Consider the following 14,661-nt stretch of genomic DNA (forward strand, 5'->3'; position numbering starts at 1 on the left):
AGTCTGATCAGGTGGTCACAGACCACCCTTCCGGAAAGCCGATTGAGTGGCTGCCTCCTCCCTCGCTCCTGCTTCTCGTCTTCCTCTTCCTCCTACTCTCCCTCTTCCTCCTGAGGTGATCCCACAATCCCTGGTGGCAAGGGCTAGGCCCTTATGATGGCCAAGTTGTGGAGCATGCAACAGACCACGATGAAATGGGACACCTGCTCAGCCGAGTACTGGAGGGCTCCTCCTGCGCAGTCAAGGCAGCAGAACCGTTGCTTGAGCACCCTGATTGTCTGCTGAATGATGTTCCTGGTGGCAGCATGGCTCTCATTATATGAGTGCTGTGCAGGAGTGTTGGGGTTGCAGAGGGGAGTCATGAGCCAGGTGGAGAGCAGATAGCCCTCGTCTCCGACCTGCCAGCCGCGAGCTTGACGTGGTGGCTGGAAGAGTGCTGGCACACCAGTCTGGCGCAGGATGAAGGCATCGTGGCTGCTGCCAGGATAGTGGGCATTCACATTGAGGGTTCGCTGTCTGTGGTCACACACCAACAGCACATTAAGTGAGTGGTAGCCTTTACGGTTTCGGAAGATCTCAGGATTGTTATGCGGTGCCCGCAAAGCCACGTGGGTGCAGTCAATGGCGACCTGCACCATGGGGAAGCCCGCTATCCTGGCAAAGCCACATGCACGTTTGTCCTGTCTCTCTCTGGTGATGGGGAAGGAAATGTAGTCCCTTCTCCTACTGTAGAGAGCCATTGTGACCTCCTGGATGCAACGATGGACAGCGAGCTGCGAGATGTTAGTTATATCTCCTGTTGCAGACTGCAAGGATCCACTGGCGAAGAAATTGAGGGTGACGGTGACCTTGACTGCCACTGAGAGCCGTGGTCGCCTGATCTGAGGCTGGAGGTCTGGTCACAGGAGGTGGCAGAGTTCTGTGACCACCGCCTTGCTGAAGCGGGGCCTTCTAATACACTGCTCCTCGCTGAACTGGAGGTAGGAAAAGTGCTCTTGGAATACCCTCGGAGGGTAAGGCCTCCTGTTGAGAGCTCTCATGGCCTTTCTCCTCCCTCTGGCCACATGTTCCAATCTTTCTCGTTGTCTCCACTCCCTCCACCGTAGATCCTGGAGGGCGAGGTCAACTGCCAGTACAGCCCCCATTAATGTAATCAAGTGTAGCACTTTGATATGTTGTGAGAATAAATGTAACTAATTGTTAGTAGCCACAACACTCCTGATACTAAACAACCTTTAAATGACTGAATTAAACCGTTGCACAATGTCAAACTGACAAGGAAGCAGTGAAACAGCACTAACCCGACAACTGCGACTCATTACTCATGATCCCTTTAAGTAGCGCCCCTGGAGCCGGCAACCACCTGCTTGACACCTTCTCTTTCTGTTGCTGTTGGGGCGAAGTGCTAAGCCAGGGGGGGGCGACAATGAATTTTGCAGATCGGTAACGAACGATCTGCCTGGTGCTGAGGTCCCCAGCAGTAACTCGTAGCAGCGGCACTACAGGGAGGCCAGATTTGGCATGCATCGCTGGATTCACCTCACCCCAGCGCTACTGCATCAGTGCCCCGTTAGCGCCCCCGCCAGGTGCTAACTGGAGGCACTAACCAACTGAATTTCCCGCCCTAGAGCTTTGGAAGGAAAGGGCCGGCTGAGATAAGGGAAAAATAGTCCTCAACATGCTATAAAGACATGATTGGCTAGGTACAGAAACCATGTGTAATGGCTAAAGAGGACCCCTGACAGGTGGAAGATAACAGGAGGGTTGATCATTTTTCCATGGCTTAAACAAAGAACTCGACATACCATTGGGCATCTTGTTTTAAGAGGAATCCTTACAGATTAAATGGTCTTGTCAATATTCTATCCCAGGTCCACCGCTAAAAAGAGTACTTTTTTAATGCTTGCGATTCATGTAAATATTGCTTTTTATATCTTTTCCACATGCATTAAAAATACTTGCACAAATAGCAGGATTCGTGAGTGAACTGCGAGCGTAGCACTGCTTCCTGTCGGTGGTGCCAGTGTGGCCAAGCCATCAAGGCTTGCAGCTCAAACAGACACTCCTTAAAAACAATCCTAGTCCCGGTCAAATTTTGAACTAGCCAAAAGTGGCGAGCCTAGCACGACGACAGGATGACGGTACTGCGAGCAATCACAAAGGAGCAGGGTTACTGGGCCACCATGGCTGCGTACGGTTTCCACTGGTTATTCAAGGATAGAGCAGCCGGTTGACTCGCAACATTGGAGCAAGTGACCCATTCTGGTCACACCTCCCAGTTCAAACCCTCCCCAGGGAGGATGGCTACCCAACAGGTTTCAACAGCACCTTTCCTCACCATGCCTCTACCCGCCCCTCCACCACATTGGGTCTCTGCCCCTCTCCTACGGCAGCCGCTCCTCCCCACTACAGCCACTCCCCCTACACCCACTCCAGCCCCTCTCCCTACACCCACTCCAGCCATCCCCCATTGCCACTCACCCCATCCCTCTCACCGCTCCCCCGTCCGAGACCCTCCCCTCTCCCGTCCGAGCCCCTCCCCTCTCCCCACTCCCGTCCGAGGCCTCCCCCCGCCCCCAGTCCGAGCCTCTCCCCTCTCCCAGTCCGAGCCCCTCCCCTCTCCCCGCCCGAGCCCCTCCCCTCTCCCAGTCCGAGCCTCTCCCCTCTCCGCCCCCAGTCCGAGCCCCTCCCCTCTCTCCGCCCCCAGTCCGAGCCCCTCCCCTCTCTCCGCCCCCAGTCCGAGCCCCTCCCCTCTCTCCGCCCCCAATCCGACCACCTCTCCTCTCCGAGCCCCTCCCCCGTCCGACCACCTCTCCTCTCCGAGCCCCTCCCCGTCTGAGCCCCTCCCCCCCAGTCCGAGCCCCTCCCCTCTCTCCGCCCCCAGTCCGAGACCCTCCCCTCTCTCCGCCCCCCAGCCCGAGCCACTCCCCTCTCCGCCCCCAGTCCGAGCCCCTCCCCGCCCCCAGTCCGAGCCCCTCCCCTCTCCTCCCCCAGTCCGAGCCCCTCCCCTCTCCTCCCCCAGTCCGAGCCCCTCCCCTCTCCGCCCCAGTCCGAGCCCCTCCCCTCTCCGAGCCCCTCCCCTCTCCGCCCCCAGTCCGAGCCCCTCCCCTCTCCGCCCCCAGTCCGAGCCCCTCTCCGCCCCCAGTCCGAGCCCCTCCCCGCCCCCCAGTCCGAGCCCCTCCCCTCTCTCCGCCCCCAGTCCGAGCCCCTCCCCTCTCCGCCCCCAGTCCGAGCCCCTCCCCTCTCCGCCCCCAGTCTGAGCCCCTCCCCTCTCTCCGCCCCCAGTCCGAGCCACTCCCCTCTCAGCCCCCAGTCCGAGCCCCTCCCCTCTCTCCGCCCCCAGTCTGAGCCCCTCCCCTCTCTCCGCCCCAAGTCTGAGCCACACCCCTCTCTCCGCCCCCAGTCCGAGCCCCTCCCCTCTCCCCGCCCCCAGTCCGAGCCACTCCCCTCTCCCCGCCCCAGTCCGAGCCACTCCCCTCTCTCCCCCGCCCCCAGTCCGAGCCACTCCCCTCTCTCCACCCCCCAGCCCGAGCCCCTCCCCTCTCCCCAGTCCGAGGCCCTCCCCTCTCCCCGCCCCCAGTCCGAGCCCCTCCCCGCCCCCAGTCCGAGCCCCTCCCCGCCCCCAGTCCGAGCCCCTCCCCTCTCCCCGCCCCCAGTCCGAGCCCCTCCCCTCTCCCCGCCCCCAGTCCGAGCCCCAACCCGCCCCCAGTCCGAGCCCCTCCCCGCCCCCAGTCCGAGCCCCTCCCCTCTCCCCGCCCCCGCCCCCCAGTCCGAGCCCCTCCCCTCTCCCCGCCCCCCAGTCCGAGCCCCTCCCCTCTCCCCGCCCCCCAGTCCGAGCCCCTCCCCGCCCCCCAGTCCGAGCCCCTCCCCTCTCCCCGCCCCCAGTCCGAGCCCCTCCCCTCTCCCCGCCCCCCCAGTCCGAACCCCTCCCCTCTCCCCGCCCCCCCAGTCCGAACCCCTCCCCTCGCCCCCCCAGTCCGAACCCCTCCTCTCCCCGCCCCCAGTCCGAACCCCTCCCCTCTCCCCGCCCCCCAGTCCGAGCCCCTCCCCTCTCCCCGCCCCCCCAGTCCGAGCCCCTCCCCTCTCCCCGCCCCCCAGTCCGAGCCCCTCCCCGCCCCCCCAGTCCGAGCCCAGCCCCGCCCCCCCAGTCCGAGCCCCTCCCCGCCCCCCCAGTCCGAGCCCCTCCCCTCTCCCCGCCCCCCAGTCCGAGCCCCGCCCCCCCAGTCCGAGCCCCTCCCCGCCCCCCAGTCCGAGCCCCTCCCCGCCCCCCCAGTCCGAGCCCCTCCCCGCCCCCAGTCCGAGCCCCTCCCCGCCCCAGTCCGAGCCCCTCCCCGCCCCCAGTCCGAGCCCCTCCCCTCTCCCCGCCCCCCAGTCCGAGCCCCTCCCCTCTCCCCGCCCCCAGTCCGAGCCCCCCCTCTCCCCGCCCCCAGTCCGAGCCCCTCCCCGCCCCCAGTCCGAGCCCCTCCCCTCTCCCCCAGTCCGAGCCCCGCCCCCAGTCCGAGCCCCTCCCCTCTCCCCGCCCGAGCCGCTCCCCTCTCCCCGCCCCCAGTCCGAGCCCCTCCCCTCTCCCCGCCCCCAGTCCGAGCCCCGCCCCCAGTCCGAGCCCCGCCCCTCTCCCCGCCCCCAGTCCGAGCCCCGCCCCTCTCCCCGCCCCCAGTCCGAGCCCCTCCCCTCTCCCCGCCCCCAGTCCGAGCCCCTCCCCTCTCCTAGTCCGAGCCCCTCCCCTCTCCCCGCCCCCAGTCCGAGCCCCTCCCCGCCCCCAGTCCGAGCCCCTCCCCTCTCCCCGCCCCCAGTCCGAGCCCCTCCCCTCTCCCCGCCCCCAGTCCGAGCCCCTCCCCTCTCCCCTCTCCCAGTCCGAGCCCCCGTACTCCGCCCCCCCCTCCCCTCTCCTCTCCTCTCTCCACCCGAAGCCCCGCCCCCCCAGTCCGAACCCCTCCCCTCTCCCCGCCCCCAGTCCGAACCCCTCCCCTCTCCCCGCCCCCCAGTCCGAGCCCCTCCCCTCTCCCCGCCCCCCAGTCCGAGCCCCTCCCCTCTCCCCGCCCCCCAGTCCGAGCCCCTCCCCTCTCCCCGCCCCCCAGTCCGAGCCCCGCCCCCCCAGTCCGAGCCCCTCCCCTCTCCCCGCCCCCCAGTCCGAGCCCCTCCCCGCCCCCCAGTCCGAGCCCCTCCCCGCCCCCCAGTCCGAGCCCCTCCCCTCTCCCCGCCCCCCCAGTCCGAGCCCCTCCCCGCCCCCAGTCCGAGCCCCTCCCCGCCCCCAGTCCGAGCCCCTCCCCGCCCCCAGTCCGAGCCCCTCCCCTCTCCCCGCCCCCCAGTCCGAGCCCCCCCTCTCCCCGACCCCAGTCCGAGCCCCTCCCCGCCCCCAGTCCGAGCCCCTCCCCTCTCCCCCAGTCCGAGCCCCGCCCCCAGACCGAGCCCCTCCCCTCTCCCCGCCCGAGCCGCTCCCCTCTCCCCGCCCCCAGTCCGAGCCCCTCCCCTCTCCCCGCCCGAGCCCCTCCCCTCTCCCCGCCCCCAGTCCGAGCCCCGCCCCTCTCCCCGCCCCCAGTCCGAGCCCCGCCCCTCTCCCCGCCCCCAGTCCGAGCCCCGCCCCTCTCCCCGCCACCAGTCCGAGCCCCGCCCCTCCCCCCGCCCCCAGTCCGAGCCCCGCCCCTCCCCCCGCCCCCAGTCCGAGCCCCGCCCCCAGTCCGAGCCCCTCCCCTCTCCCCGCCCCCAGTCCGAGCCCCTCCCCTCTCCCCTCTCCCAGTCCGAGCCCCCGTACTCCGCCCCCCCTCCCCTCTCCTCTCCTCTCTCCACCCGAAGCCCCGCCCCTCTCCAGGCCCTGCTTTCTCTCGCGGTCCCATCGCCCAGTCCTATCCGGTCCCTCACCTGCCGCAGCCGCTCTATCAGAGCGCTCTTGTTGCCACTCGTGTTGAGGTTTCTCTTTTTCAACTCCACTTTCAAGTCCACCACCCTGAGCTCGGTGATCTTGTGCACCGCGGCCTCGCTCTCACCCGCCATTGCAGCCGCTCGGCCTCACACAACACCCGGAATCGGACGCTCGGCAAAATGGCGCCCACCCTCAGTCCGACCTGCGCATGCGCTCAGGTTGGCGTCGGCTCCTCAGTGCGCATGCGCTCAGATGAGAGTCGGTTCATCACTGCGCATGCGCTCAGATGAGAGTCGGTTCATCACTGCGCATGCGCTTATTGAGGCGGCGCTTGCTGCCTCCCACCGAGGGTGGCGCTGTGTGCAGCTTTCCAGCAGCAGGTTCTGGACACGTCTGGAGACAACAATCGGGATTTCTAACACTAAATTCTAACACTAACTCAACACCTAACACCTTAACCCTAAAATAAACAGATTAGCTGTTCATTTATCTCATTGTAGTTTGTGGGAGCTTGCTGCGTGCAAATTGGCTGCCGCGTTTCCTACATTACAACAGTGACTACACTTCAAAAATACTTCATTGGCTGTGAAGTGCTTTGAGATGTTGTTCTGGACTTGTTAGATGTAGGTAGCGCCCCTAGTGTTAGTTATTGTAAAGCAATGTGCTATTTGACCTTCTTCCTGCCTGCATAGGAAGCAGTTTTCGAGGCAGTGTTTTCTCAGTTGTGAACAAGGTCCAAGTGTGGCAGCTTGTTTTCTATCCTCCTCCATCCTTCCTTATATACTAGGCAAGACGCAATGTCTGTGAGTATCCTGTCTTGTTTTGCACACTTTGTACAAAACTAATAAATTGCAGGACAACGGGGTATTACAGTTTAAACTCTTTTATGAAACATCAGGTCTGTGATCTCAATCATACAGCACAGTGGGGACAAGATGGAGTTAGGACCCCTTACAGATGCCTACAGGCCATTGACAACTCAGCATGTGATCACATGTGAATATAATAGGTATTCCTTACAGATGCCTGCGGGCCAATGATAATTCAATATGCAAATGTTACATATCCTTGTTTGGTAACATAATAACAACCTTGTTGGTATAGTATTTTGACAATACTTTGTCAATAAGAAGTTTATTAGCTGCCAGCTACTAAGGGTTAGCTTCAGTGCTATTTACTTATACAGTTACCTACTTATCTGTGTTAAGCAGTCTATTCTGTTTTCATAAACATATTTTTGCATCTTATGTAACATCTAATGTATAGTACTTACCTCTGTGTCCAAAACATACTTTGTCTTTGTTTACAGTTTCACACTTTTATTCAAGTAAAGCTTCAAAACAGCACCCTGCTTCTCGAGGAGTTATTTGAATGAGTGTTTAGCTGTCTGGATAGCTGGATAGGAGTTACATCTAGTGAGACCAGTACCGATGTCCTGAGGTTGTGAAATGCAGTAGAGAAATGCAAGATCTTTCCTTAAATCGCAAGGAGTCAATCAATAGTGCAATACAGGACAGGCCACGGTGTCACTAGTAACTGTGACACGACCGAATAAAAAACAATGGGTCTGATCTCTTTCCAGATGGTCCTCCTTTACATTTCCAGCATTTTCTGTTTTTTTTTATTATTACGATATTGCAGATCAAATAGGGTTGCCAACTTTGGCTAAATGTATTCCTGGAGGTTTCTTCAGATGACCTCCCACCTCCAGCTGCCAAGCCCCCACACTCCTGCCATTGGTCGCCCAACACGTCCCTCCTCACAGTGCACCGCCTTCCCATGGCCAATTCAAAAGCGAAAAGACTCTTCATTACCCAATTGGATAATTCTTGACTATCAGTTAAACAGCCTTTTTCCCATCTCCAATAGTTTTATAATTAATGAACAGAAGTGGTCAAAGAAAATTTTAAAAACACACAATTGTTTTTATGCTCCTATGATTTTTCTCCCGGGTTGTGCGCCGCAGTGTCCTGGAGAGTAATCTTCAATTCCTGGGGACACCAGGCCAATCCTAGAGGTTTGGCAACCCTAAGATCAGGATAGTGAGATCCATTTCTTGTTGGTCAGCACAGTAGGTGTTTGACACACATGGAATCCCACCATCATATTTAAGAGTTTTCAGAGCACAGTGAGTGATAAGAGTCCTAATCCTGGGGGACATGCGGCAGTCTGCAGCAGGCTCCAACCATGGCTTCCTCACGTACCCTACTCACCCTCCCGCACTCACGGCTGAGGTGAGGGGAAGAAAACAAATTTTAGTTCTTATTGAACTATAAGTCGTTTTCATATCTTCACCCTTGGAAAATAGTGCGAAGTAGTGGGATGATGCAGATTTATTAACAGTCTGACAGGTCATGATATGAACACTTCTTCCACGGCCATCTTTATACCAGCTGATAGTATGGTTAGTCTCATATGGCAGAAGGGTTTTGTGAGCTCCCACAACCCATAATGAAGAGCGCCACCCATGCTTGATGTCAACCCAGAATTCAGAGCCGGAGCTCCAGTGTCCACTCACCGGGACTGTCTGGAGCAAGATTCGAACTCTGCATCTTCTGACTCAGAGGCGGTAATGCCCCCACTGAGCCAAAAGCTCACTCCTACAAACTGTAAGTACCACTCAACTACTCAGATATTATACAAGATTTCACTGCAACTAAAGCACGAAAGGTTTGTTTCTGAGCCGTTATACAGTTCATATACTGGAATATCATTGCTGTTTCAAGACATTTATAATCGTTCAATGCCATTGACTCACAACACCTATCACTTATCATTCTTGTCAACTATTTTTATATTACCTATTGCAAACATGCCTTTTCAGGATTGTACGTGAGGGTTTAACACCAGATTAAATAGGTAGTATTTAGTATCATCGTCCAGTAAAATGTAGCACCCCCCAACCACAAAACAAACACCGCCTCCATCAGTTGCCTTGTTAATACATTGTGCATGACAATCCTGTTGCTATAAAACAGCGTATCCTCCAACTCTCCATGAGCAATGCCATGGGAGGTCTACTGGTATATTATTAAAACGATGGCCCCAAAACTTCTTCAGAATCTGGGGTGCAGTTCTGAGTAGAAGAGAGGACAGTCAGGACAGAGAATCCGGTGGGACAAAAACGTGCACTCCTGCCCCAAAGGTGAGTCTCTAAGAATTTCCATTGTGGGCAGGGGTGGGGGGGGAGGCGGTCACTGACCTGCTGTCATGAAGGTGGCAGGTCCGGCTGGAAGGCATCACACACCAGCATTCCCACTGCTCCCGCCTAGAGCCCCGAGAGGGCGGAGAGTCGGCGGACCTGCGAGGGAGCACCAGAGGCGGCTTACCAATCCAGGTTCTGGGAGAGGGAAGCAAAAAGTAATCCAAGTGTGACGTCACCAGGAAGCAGGTAAGTGATTGGTTGGTGAGTATTTCTTTCTCCTTTTCATTACAAGCTTAAATTCTGCGGTTTATATTTTCTTGGGTCTCTGTGGTGTAGTGGGGACAGTTGGTAAATAAGCGCCCTAGTGTATATCTTTAACTGGTGGTATTGAATTAATTTAAATTAATTAAAGGGGTAAGTCATGCCAGGAGAGCCCAGCCCCGTGTTATGCTCCTCTTGCTCTATGTGGGAATTCAGGGACGCTGCCAGTGTCCCTGACGACCACGTGTGCCAGAAATGCATCCAGCTGCAGCTACTAACGGGCCATATTGAGGCGCTGGAGTTGCGGATGGATGGGTTGTGGAGCATTCATGATGCTGAGAGGGTCGTGGATTACACGTTTGATGAGTTGGTCACGCCGCAGGGTAGGGCTGCACAGGCAGAAGGGAAATGGGTGATCACCAGGCGGAGCAATAGAAGCAGGCAGGTAGTGCAGGGGACCCCTGTGGCCATCCCCCTTTCAAACAGGTATACCAATTTGGATACTGTTGAGGGGGATGACTCACCAGGGGAAGGCAGCAGCAGCCAACTTCCTGGCACCAGGGGTACGTCTGCTGCTCAGGAAGGGAGGAAAATGAGTGGGAGCGCAATAGTGGTAGGGGATTCTATCGTAAGGGGAACAGATGGGCGTTTCTGTGGCAATAGACGTGACTCCAGGATGGTTTGTTGCCTCCCTGGTGCCAGGATCAAGGATGTCACTGAATGGCTGCAGGGCATTCTGAAGGGGGAGGGTGAACAGGCAGAGGTCGTGGTTCACATTGGGACCAACGACATAGGTAGGAAGAGGGATGAGGTCCTGCAGCAAGAATTTAGGGAGCTAGGTAGCAGATTAAAGAGTAGGACCTCAAAGGTTGTAATCTCTGGATTACTCCCGGTGCCACGTGCTAGTGAGTATAGGAATAGGAGGATAGAGCAGATGAATGCGTGGCTAAAGAGTTGGTGCAGGAGGGAGGGCTTTAGTTTCCTGGATCACTGGGCCTGCTTCTGGGGAAGGTGGGACTTGTACAAGTCGGACGGGTTGCACCTGAACCAGAGCGGGACAAATATCCTTGCGGGGAGGTTTGCTAGCACTGTTCGGGGGGGTTAAAACTAAAATGGCAGGGGGTTGGGAACCTGAGCAGGGAGACAGAGGAAAGGAAAACAAGGATAAAAGCAAAAGATAGGAAGGAGAAAAACAAAAGTGGCAGTCAGAGAAATCAATGGTTTAAATCAAACGTGGCCACAATAAATAATAATTCTAATAGGTCTAAGAGCGTTAAAAAAACAAGCCTGAAGGCTTTGGCCTAGAAATTCAGTTGCTTACGCCAGCCGGTAGCGCCTTAGGAGGAGGAGATGTTGGGCGCTAGGCGGCTAGCGGCCGGGCGCAGCGTGATCTGCGCCTCTCCCCAATTTCACTAGAGATTTAGCGTCGGCGCAAAGTCTTTGCGCGCACTCAGCTGCGCGCGCAGATCCTGACGTCATTTCATCATGCAACGCCCTTTGTGCGCCCCAAACCGGAACTTCAGTGGCGCCGCCCTTCTTTGCGCCTGGCGCCCCCAGCGACTGGTAGAGGGGAACGGTTCCCAGTCGCTGCGGGGTGCGGGGGGCGCTATTTAAAGGGGACTCCTCCTGCATTATAAGTGACAGCCATTTTGTGCCAATCCTTCTGTGTGAGAGACAAAGGCAGAGAGCTTTCTGCTTTGACTCAGCGCTCGCACAGGTACTTCTGGCTTCAGGCCAGAGCTTTGCACTTGGATTTCACTTTCAGTGCCATAGCCTTGAGTCGCCACATATACTGTAATGGGGGCTGCAGCGGGTAGTCAAAACTGCCCAACGCATTACCGGCACCCGGCTACCGACCATAGAACATATATATCAGAAACGCTGCCTACGGAGGGCACGGACCATCATCAAAGACCCTACCCACCCCAGCCACAGTCTGTTCGCCCTCCTACCATCTGGAAGACGCTACAGATGCATTCGCACCCGTACGACCAGATTTAGGAACAGCTTCTTTCCCAGGGCTGTCATCCTACTGAACTCCACAAATAAACACTAAAGCCTGCACATCTGCCGATGCACTTTATTATGGTCATATTTATGCTAATATATATGTACAAATGTATGTTGAAATGTTTAAGTGTCCTAATCCAAATTGTACACTCTCGGGAGCCGCAAGCCTACATTTCGTTGTACTGCACTTGTGCACTAACAATGACAATAAAAGTTGATTTGATTTGATTGATTTGATTTGATTTGAATGGGTGGAAACGTTGGCTTTCTGCATTGCATTCAAAGGGATCAGAGACGCCGTGAGAGAGTGCCAGTCATGGCCAGACGGAGAAGGGCCAACAGGTGTCGGCACAGGAGGCCTTACCCACCCAGGGTATACCGCCAGCAGTTCTCATATCTGAACATGTCTGAGGAGCAGTGTGTTCGGAGGCTGCGATTCAGAAGGGAGGTGGTCACTGAGATCTGCCACCTGCTTCGCAGAGATCTGCAGCCACAGCTGAGGAGCAGGACGTCTCTGTCGGTGGCAGTGAAGGTGACGGTGGCTCTCAACTTCTATGCCACCGGCTCCTTCCAATCCGCTACTGGGGACATTGCCAACATCTCCCAGTTCGCGGTACATTGCTGCATCCGACAGGTGAACAATGCCCTTTCAGAAGGAGACGTCAGTACATCTCCTTCCCCATGACCCTGGACAAGCAGCAAGAGCGTACAATGGGATTTGGAAGAATAGCGGGCTTCACCATAGTCCAGGGCGTAGAACTGATGAACCAGCATTGGTCAGGCCTTGCTTCAGGGCTGCAGTGCGCAGGGCATGGCAGCCAGACAAGTCCACCCTCCCCCTTTAAGAGCTGACCGGCGCCAGAGTGTCTGCCGTCAATCAGCAACTCGCCGCACCTGCGCTGCGCCCGCCCTCGGGGGTATCGCCCTGGACCGCCGGCTTAGCGCCTAATGATAGTTGTGCATCACCTGTTTTAGCGCAGCAGCAACCTCTTGGGGCGATGCGACTGAATATCGGCGAAGGTGGCGCGAACTTGCGCCAGGCGCAAACTTTAGCGGCCGCCCGACTTTAGCGCCCCGATCGTGGCTATACTGAATTTCTAGGCCTTTGTGTCTTAATGCGAGGAGCATTTGTAATAAGGTGGATGAATTGGCTGCGCAAATAGAGGTAAACGAATATGATTTGGTTGGGATTACGGAAACGTGGCTCAAGGATGGCCAAGACTGGGAACTCAACATCCAGGGGTATTCGATATTCAGGAAAGATAGGCAAAAAGGAAAGGGAGGTGGGGTAGCATTACTGGTTAAAGAAGGGATTAATACAATTGTAATGAAGGATATTAGCTCTGATGATGTGGAATCTGTATGGGTAGAATTGAGAAATACTAAGGGGAAAAAAACATTAGTAGGAGTGGTATATAGACCTCCAAACAGTAAGGTTGGGGATGGCATTAAAAGGGAAATTAAAGAAGCGTGCAATAAGGGCACAGCAGTCATCATGGGTGACTTTAATCTACATATAGATTGGGCCAACCAAATTAGTAGCAATGCTGTGGAGGAGGAATTCCTGGAGTGTTTATGGGATGGTTTCCTGGACCAATATGTCGAGGAACCAACCAGAGATCATAAGAACATAAGAAATAGGAGCAGGAGTAGGCCATACGGCCCCTCGGGCCTGCTCCGCCATTCAATAGGATCATGGCTGATCTGAACCTAGACTCACGTCCACTTCCCTGCCCTCTCCCCGTAACCCCTAATTCCCTTATCTGCTAGGAAAATGTCTATCTCCATTTTAAATTTATTTAATGTTGCAGCTTCCACAGCTCTCTGGGGTAGCAAATTCCATAGATTTACTACCCTCTGAGTGAAGACGTTTCTCCTCATCTCAGTTTTGAAAGGGCAGCCCCTTATTCTAAGATTTTGCCCCCTAGTTCTAATCTCACCCATCAGTGGAAACATCCTCACCGCATCCACTCGATCAAGCCCCCTCACAATCTTATATGTTTCGATAAGATTGCCTCTCATTCTTCTGACCTCCAATGAGTAGAGTCCCAACCTACTCAACCTTTCCTCATACGTCAACCCCCTCATCTCTGGAATCAACCGAGTGAACCTTCTCTGAACCGCCTCGAGAGCAAGTATATCTTTCCTTAAATATGGAAACCAAAACTGCACGCAGTATTCCAGGTGTGGCCTCACCAATACCCTGTATAACTGCAGCAAGACTTCCCTGTTTTTATACTCCATCCCCCTTGCAATAAAAGCCAAGATTCCATTGGCCTTCCTGATCACCTGCTGCACCTGCATACTAACTTTTTGTGTTTCATGCACCAGGACCCCCAGATCCCTTTGTACTGTAGCACTTTGCAGTTTCTCTCCATTTAGATAATAACTTGCTCTTTGATTTTTTCTGCCAAAGTGCATAACATCACACTTTCCAACATTATATTGCATCTGCCAAATCTCTGCCCACTCACTTAGCCTGTCTATGTCCTTTTGCAGGTTTTTTATGTCCTCCTCACTCACTGCTTTCCCTCCCATCTTTGTATCGTCGGCAAACTTGGATATGTTGCACTCGGTCCTTTCCTCCAAATCGTTAATATAGATTGTAAAGAGTTGGGGTCCCAGCACTGACCCCTGCAGAACACCACTAGTTACTGATTGCCAGCCCGAGAACGAACCATTTATCCCAACTCTTTGTTTTCTGTTAGATAGCCAATCTTCCACCCATGCCAGTATATTACCCCCAATCCCGTGATTTTTTACCTTGATCAGTAATCTTTTGTGTGGAACCTTGTCAAATGCCTTTTGGAAGTCCAAATACACTACATCCACTGGTTCCCCTTTATCCACCCTGTATGTTACATCCTCAAAGAATTCGAGCAAATTTGTCAAACATGACTTCCCCTTCGTAAAACCATGCTGACTCTGTCCTATTAAATTATGTTTATCCAAATGCTCTGTTACTGTATCCTTAATAATGGACTCCAACATTTTGCCAACCACAGATGTTAGGCTAACTGGTCTATAGTTTCCAGCTTTTTGTCTACTTCCCTTCTTAAATAAGGGTGTTACATTAGCAGTTTTCCAATCTGCCGGGACCTTTCCTGAGTCCAGGGAGTTCTGGAAAATGATCACCAATGCATCCACAATCCCTACCGCCACTTCTCTCAAGACCCTAGGATGTAGGCCATCAGGTCCAGGGGATTTATCCGCCTTAAGTCCCATTATTTTACTGAGTACCATCTCCTTCGTGATTTTAATCGTGTTTAGCTCCTCCCCCCCCCCATTGCCCCCTGTTTGTCCACTGTTGGGATATTTTTAGTGTCCTAATTAGGAATAGCATAAGATCCAAGGAGAGGCCATCTTAGACTGGGTATTATGTAAC

General features: G+C 55.6%; 1 protein-coding gene across 5 annotated transcripts in view; it reads right to left on the minus strand.

The window, feature by feature from the left end:
• The window catches only part of LOC147108418 (uncharacterized), a 150,166-nt gene extending 144,101 nt beyond the window's left edge, over positions 1-6,065 (minus strand). For 2 of the 5 annotated variants that reach the window (XM_086005036.1, XM_086005032.1), the window contains exon 1: positions 5,860-6,065. In XM_086005036.1, the coding sequence (XP_085861162.1) occupies positions 5,860-5,991 (132 nt within the window). In that variant the 5' untranslated portion in view covers positions 5,992-6,065. Of the gene's footprint in view, positions 1-1,301; positions 1,335-5,859 lie in introns of those variants that run through there. The other 3 variants (XM_086005033.1, XM_086005031.1, XM_086005034.1) reach the window with 2 other exon arrangements.
• Between the last annotated feature and the right edge of the window lie 8,596 nt (positions 6,066-14,661).

This window comes from Somniosus microcephalus, chromosome 13, assembly GCF_052327205.1.
Source record: "Somniosus microcephalus isolate GS21.2 chromosome 13, FLI_Smic_1.0, whole genome shotgun sequence".
Lineage (NCBI taxonomy): Eukaryota > Metazoa > Chordata > Chondrichthyes > Squaliformes > Somniosidae > Somniosus > Somniosus microcephalus.